This window comes from Larimichthys crocea, chromosome XXII (genome assembly GCF_000972845.2).
Source record: "Larimichthys crocea isolate SSNF chromosome XXII, L_crocea_2.0, whole genome shotgun sequence".
In the NCBI taxonomy this organism is placed as follows: domain Eukaryota; kingdom Metazoa; phylum Chordata; class Actinopteri; family Sciaenidae; genus Larimichthys; species Larimichthys crocea.
In genome coordinates this window covers 2731101-2738444 of record NC_040032.1, presented here as the reverse complement: position 1 = coordinate 2738444, position 7344 = coordinate 2731101, and the positions used below count along the sequence as shown (strand labels likewise).

The window sequence follows — 7344 nt, the reverse complement described above, 5'->3', positions numbered from 1 at the left end:
TGCTGAAACAGCAGGAAAGAACATCAGCAGGGATGTTTTTATGGTCCCTGTCCGACCGCTGACTCAGACCTCTACTACTGCTGTGGAAATCCCAACTCTGACCCCCAGATCAGCACTAAAGACTGATTTCACTCCACTGAGCAGCTATGGGTATAGGAAAACAGACAGTCGGGGGCAGATCTGGGGCAACACTGCCCCCTAATGATTGAGACATGGAGGTGTATCTGGTAGAGATGACGTAAGGCCAGCCTGTGTGCGTGTGTGTGTGTGTGTGTTTGGTGATATAGTAAAAGGTGTAAATGTGTTTAATGTAGTGAATGAGCATTCATTTGATATGAGTTTTGTTCCATGAAACAGTGGTATGGCATACATGTGAGATCATTAAAGGGTCAGTTCACCCCCAAATTAGAAGATTTCCATGAACTGACCCTTTCAAACTATAAATCATGTGCTCACTGACACTGGCCATAAGTCAAGGGAATACTGAACTTTATGCAGGGTTGTGAAATGTATTTGACAATTGTTAAATGTCCCTTTGGCAGCTACTATTTGGAAAAAGCAGTCAAGACTTCCAGTTCCATATATCCATGATAAGTTAGAAAAGTCTGTGTGAATATAGATAAAATATTTGGAGTATGTAGGACATTTTGAGGGTGTATTTGGTTTGCAAAGCAAATAGATCCAACCCAATTTAGAACTATTGATGCTGAAGCAATATCATTTGGTCATTGCATTGGGAGGGAAAGATGTTACCACAGAGCCTGAAGGCAGCTCTGCTCGAGGCAGATTCTGCTCACTAACAACCCCCAGTAGGCGGAGAAGAGGGAAACTGCAGAACTCAGGAAACACTAGTCAGATATTGGGGTATGGATTCAGATAATAAGCCATAAGCCATGACGCCAGAAGTATGTATTTACTTCATTTACATAAAATAACAGTACTAATATCATACTATAAAATAATTATACAACATTAGATTCTTATTACAGCTGCAAAGTGGTGCAGTAAGTTAGCACTGTCGCCTCACAGCAAGAAGGTTCCAGGTTTTAAAAACTTACGACCCAACCCCGGATAAGCAGAAGGAAATGGACGGATGGATTTGACTGTTGTAGTTGATTGGAAGTGGAGCTCATTTTTCAGGACAACAACTAATCATTAGTTTCATTATGCTAATTATTTTTCAATATCGATAGATTTATTTGGTCAAAATTAAAATCATTAAAATGAAGGAAAAGCAGCAAATCATCACAACCAAATGTTGGGTAGTTTAGAACAAAACATCATGTTTTACGTGAATTCTTGGTACATTTTGTGTGCAGAAATCTTAATTTGTAAAGTCAATAATAACTTAAGCTGTCATAAACATAGAAGTAAAAATATTTCCCTCTGTAGAAATAGAACATGGCATAAAAAAAACCCTCAAATTTGTACTGCACTGTACTTGAATAAATGTGCTTCCACCACTGTGACTAACTAGAATTTATGTTGTCATGAAACGTACAGAAACAACTACAACTACAGTTTTTACAGTAGCTACAGCATTGTGGCTTATACTGGCTAGTATTACCGATTAACATAGTTACTCTGTGTTATATTTTAGTCTACAAATGTGTGAATATATTGAAAAAATGTTTTTTCAGCTGGGAATTTGAACACTGCAACATGTTTGTCTGTTTGCCGATGATTCTTTGATGTGCATAGGCACACAGCAGCAGGATATAGGCTGTTCTGTGTAGAGAGTGAATTCATAATGTCCACAGTGGGACATAAACCGGCAGGTGAAATCTCCCATAATGCAAAGAAAAGATGGAATTTCTCTCTAAAGTTTGTGTCATTTATATGCATGTGCACCACTGTGTTCGATTACTTGATGCAAGGACTATAATCTGAAATAATATTGTCCCCATGTGGATCTCCTTTGTGTATTATTTTCTCATTCTGATACTACATCAGTCTTTAACTGTGTACCAGCTGTTAACGATGAGGATATAGTCAAAACTGACAGAAAATAATCAGAAGAGTGAAGTGTACACACGTGAACAGCTGCCACAATTTAAAAATCTTTATTTTCATTCAGCAGATTAACTCCTTGAAATATTCAGTGTCTGTAAAATATCATTAAAATTCTAATTCATAGCTTTCTCCTTCTTGGCACCAAACCCATTTTGATTTGAAGCAGCTCCCAGGTGGGGGACCACATTCGTAAGAGTTAACAAATTACATATTTGCCCTTTGAGGACCCATCTGTTTTGTGTATGAATAACATTTTCCATATCCGTTCTTTGCTGGTTGGCATTTCGGGTTCAGGGAACACACAGAAATCAGGACCGGTTTAATAATATGATTGAATGCCTGAGGTGAATCAAGTAACAGAAGGATAAAAGACTATCAGAAATATGGAAATAGGCTTTATTAGAGACTGTAAGACTGTACTTGAACTGTTGAGTGTGATCGGAGCTGCACTGTGGGCGGATTGCTGGGTAATCAGACAAAGTGGTTCTGCATACTGAATTGACTTGCACACTTGTTTCGTCCCACAGTATGGAATAAATGAAACAGCTCTGATAAACATTGATGCTTAATTAAGAAACAAACTGATTTAATCAGACTGAACTGAGCATTTCTGCTTTTCTCTTGGCTTCGCTAGGATTAAGTTGAGTTATGTCCCTGTTTCTCATTTAGTACCTCCTAGTCTAGAAAGCTTCATGTTTCCTCACTCCATCTTCCCTTTATGTCTGAGAGGGACTGAATACGATAATGTGTCTGGTGCCCTTTGGCATGCCAGACAAAATGAAAGGGTTGGTTCAACCAAATCACTTTTCTCACTTTGTTTGTACCATTTTCTGTTGAATAAATAGTTTCTATGAACCAGTGTTAGCGAGCTGCATTGAATATCCAGGCCACAAGAGACATTCATTTGTTTGTTTGGGGTGTTCTTTAAATTCATTGTTTTGAGCAGCACAAATAAAATCCCATTGACCTTGAATGTATTGGAGGTGTTTCTGAGGCCGTAACCAAATGTAACCAAACGTCTGCTTACCATTGGCAACATGTTTTTTTTAGGATTTGGGTGAACTGACCTTTTATAAATTAGAATAATATAGAATAAATATGTTTAATGATTTTGATATATGGTTGTGTCTTGATAAAAATGACCAAAAAATACTATTAAGTAGCAGTTTCAGTAGCTGGAATCAGAAGTAAGGGAACTTTTAAATGTTTCTGATTAAGAGTTGTTGAGCACTGTTTGCTAACAGTGACAGCTAAGCAAAGTAGCATGCGTCCTGCCACCTGCTTTTCACCCAATTCAAAATGTCAGTTAATGAATTCTAACCTCCGCAAAAGAGGCAGAGAAGTTTATTCATAATATCCTCTCGAAACAGCAGTTTAAAATAGGTGTCAGTTTGAATCTAACAACTTCTAAGGTGTTTTTTTTTTTAAGCCTCACACACTGGTTTAGACCTTACAGCTCGGATTATTTTTGCTGTTTATGCTATTCATCAAAGTTTGTCCTTTCCAGTCTTCTTTGAATGTTGGAGGATAGACTTGATTTATTGGCCAAAGCATCCTCGGGGGTATTTAAAAGTAAGTTCAAACCTTATAGTATTGATTCTTTGTGTTGTTCATACCAGAAATCTCCACCACTCTCAGTTTCATTGTAAAAAGGACAGGCCTCATTTACTGTCTAGAGTTTCTTCAGGAGCATTCGAGGGCAGTGGACACATGATACGTCTGTGTCTTCATCCTCCGCTTCATCTCTCTTATCATCTGACACACAGCCAGAGGGTAACAGCAGTAGACTGTGGTCCAATCCTCACACACACTGCCCTGTGGATGAACATGCGGACAGGCACACACACATGCATGCATGCATGCATGCAAACACGGGTAGAAGAAGCACACATGCAGACGCAGCGCAGCAGGAACACATCCATGAGGTACATACACATGAGACAGAAACACAGAAAGTCTACTGGTTGGCGTGTTTAAGACACAGATCCTGCCTTCGTGCTGACTATGTTTTTGCATGTGAATACACACACTTACCCGTATCTTGTACCGCTCCCTGATCCCAACTCGTATGGCAAAAGTGGATCCGGGTAGCAGAGGCATGCACAGACACTCGCCGTACTGGTGTGCTAAACTCAGGTCCAGACAGCACGGCACCACAGCCCCGAGAAGACCTGCAAGCACAAGCACAGGGTGACACAATGTGTGTGAGCAAAGCCTGTGACAGAGTAAACTGAATGAATGATTAAAAAAATAATAATAAAATTCACTTTGTAGAAACATCAAGTTAAAAAGAAGTCAGAAAGATCTTATGTGTGTGTGTGTGTTTTCATGTTACATGTCGTCTTGTCTGCACAGACGTTAAACAGGCCAGTGCTCCAGCCTCCACCCGTCTGTGTGATGGTGGTGACAGTTGTCGTGGTGACGCCGAGGCCAGGCTGCGTGAGTATTGGATCTGTCAGTGCGGGAACTTTGCTTGACCTCAAGTTGTCCTCACTTCCTGTGGTGAAGCCCCCCACTTCCTCTTCGTCTTGCTCTTCCTCCTTCTCCTCCTCCTGAAACACTGATGCCGAGTCTTTCGTGGTGACTGACTGTTCTGGTCTGAAATGAGATTTCTAATTAATCTTTATATAGACGCTTGTTCATTTACCATGTCACATGATATTCAACTGCAGGCTTATTATTAGAAGAAATTGTTTCAAATTAGCAAATTGATTTCCATTTTGCTGTCCTGTAAGCAGGCATTTCATTAATTTCATTAATTCAGCTAATTAGATTTTCCTAAAGCAGCATGTTTTGTACTCAGCTGGCCATCTCTATAAAAATTTTAGCAGCACGTCACCACAATTACGCCAGTATCCTACAATATATTATCCTTCAACTATGTTAGGCCTTCAGCAAAACTTTAATCACAGCAAGTTGCAGTGAAGGCAAAATAAGTTGAAAATTTTGTAGGAGGGAGAGGAGCTGCAGCAATAACACATTTAGTAATGTTCCTGTTTATTTTGTGTCATCATTTATCATAAAGGCATAAAAGAAACAAACGATTAAAAAGGGAACAAAGCAGCACAGAAAAAAAAAGCAGAATAAGATAAGTGAGCCGTTTGCTGTAATTCCATTGTGCACAATGGTGACAACACTGTTTACTGGCAGGGACAACAACAACCAAGAAAAAACACTTACTGGTGTGTGACTGGCGTCTCCTCCATGATGAGAAGCTACTGGCATCCAGAGAGGGGTGAGGCGAGGGGGGTGAAAAGAGAAGAGGGGTGAGCAGGGAATTTAGCAGGAATGAGGAGGTAGAGGAGGGGTGCGGAGTGACACTTCCCCAGTGAGAGGGTGTGTGTCGGAGCAGATAAACCAGCAGTCGGATGGCTCAGCCAGAAGCTGTGTGACAGAGATAAGTCTTGTAGTTGTCTTCTCTTGGAGACTTTACTGTGCCACCCCTCACTAATACAGCAAATGCAGAGAGGGCAGATACACATCAGAGTGCATGAACATGAATGTCTGGAATAAAATTATCTGATGTGAACACATACATTTAACCCAAACACACCAGCAGAACAGAGGCGGCTGAAATCTTGCTATTTATTTTTCGTGATTACTTGTACACAAAGACACACTGCAAAAGACAAGCAAATGAATCTGCTTTGCAAAATTATGGATGTCAAACACAGGCTGGGATGCAAGGAATCAAAGTTTGTTTGGCATTCTAATAGATTCATAGTTTCTATTAAAGTGATGTATTGAACAAGACAGTTGTACTTACCCTTGAGGCAGAAGAACAGACTCGTACAGTGAAGAGCTGGCAAGTCAAAGACGCATTTATAACAAAAGATACATGTGGTTTACGTTTCGAGGGGGTTGTCTACATTTGTGCATTTCCTGTGCTCTGACAGTGACCTTTATATTTAGATTGATATGTAGTGTGTGTGGTTGTGGGTAACAGACAGAGCATTACAGAGAGAAGTGAGGTGAGCTTTACGTGGTGGAAGGACACGTTGCGAAACTCATGATTTTCACGTTGTGCGCGCACGCTGGGTCTTACCACAAAATTGAAAGACACGTAGTACATGAAAAGTAGAAGTTTTGAGGACGATACAAATGCATTATAGTGGCAATAATTCTTAGTATGCATCAAAGAGGATGGCAGTAGTTTGGAGTCTTTGAAATAAAATGTAGTGAAAATGACTTCCGTTTGATTATCGGCAGTCATTTCACTAATAGGAATCCTTCATTCTCCCAAAGGCCTTTGAAGCAGAGAGTTCAAGCAGAGCCAAACTCCTGCAATGGTCCTGAATGTGACAGATATGATAAAGGCAGTACTCCAAATTATCAAATTTGTATTTGTACAAACTTTATCATGAACCATAGTTATACATACATGACAATATCAAACCACTCTAAAAACATGAGGACTCATGGAGGACAACAAGCATCCTTTTTTCATTTACCATATTAGTTTTACAATATTCTGTTTCCTCTCTTACCTTCAAGTTAACTGAAAATCTCCCTTAAACCGCCCTAAACTGGCGCTAAAAGAGCGGGAACGGTTGCCGAGCAACCATTGAAGTCCTCTTACAATCTGACCAAGACATAGCTAGTAAAGTACATAACCATGCAGAAATATGAAGGCGCTTCTTTTCTACATTTGTTTTTCCACACACAAAATGCAACACGTGTATTAATAAGCTTTAGAGGTGGTTGTAGTAGGAGATTTTGTTACCTTTGGACAGAGCCAGGCTAGCACTTTCCAGTTTTTAAAGCTAATAAGCTAACGCTGCTAGCTAGCTAACAGTTACAATACATGACAATATATTTAGAAAGAAAGTGAATGTATATTTGCCCAAATGATGAACTTTTCTTTTACAAGTATCATGACCCAAATGATAGCAAGGAATAATTTAGTTTTTACAATTTTATCTATCCGGTTGCCTTAAGGAGAGCATTGCACATGGGAGAAGTTCGCCCTCTGGGATTCCTCGCAGAAAGCCTCGCTGCTGGGCTCGGTTTAGGCAAGAAAAGTAGTTGGTTAGGTTTAGGGAAAAAGACATTTCTGCCAGAAAATCCCTGAAGGCAAATGTCTTCCATATGTGAGTTTACTGGCCATCTTTGCACCCCTGCTCCAAGTCATCAATAAATATTACCTGTAGATGTCTGTATGCTGGATTCTGAACTTCTATCCCCTCTCAGCTCCACTTTGTGCACATTATGCTCATCAGAAGACTGCATCTAAACTGGAGAGGCACAGATCCGACAACTTCACCGCAACCATGATGTGCTTGTTTGTCAAGAGTCTTATTCTTGAGGGAAACGTACTTCTTATGTCCTTAA

General features: G+C 39.9%; 1 protein-coding gene across 5 annotated transcripts; it reads right to left on the bottom strand.

Moving 5' to 3' along the window:
• Positions 1-2044: 2044 nt before the first annotated feature.
• On the bottom strand, positions 2045-7330 carry plac8l1 (PLAC8 like 1). 5 transcript variants are annotated; one of them, XM_027273417.1, is made up of 5 exons: positions 7158-7330; positions 5194-5231; positions 4349-4611; positions 4048-4184; positions 2045-3828 (listed from the first exon to the last, which is right to left on the bottom strand). In XM_027273417.1, exons 2-5 carry the CDS (start codon positions 5217-5219, stop codon positions 3697-3699), a joined length of 558 nt encoding a protein of 185 aa, XP_027129218.1. In that variant the 5' UTR covers positions 5220-5231; positions 7158-7330; the 3' UTR covers positions 2045-3696. The 5 variants fall into 5 exon arrangements, with proteins under 5 accessions (XP_027129218.1, XP_027129216.1, XP_027129217.1 ...); XM_027273415.1 differs by having other exon boundaries at positions 5194-5228; positions 7158-7329; XM_027273416.1 differs by lacking the exon at positions 7158-7330 and adding an exon at positions 6501-6583 and having other exon boundaries at positions 5194-5228.
• Between the last annotated feature and the right edge of the window lie 14 nt (positions 7331-7344).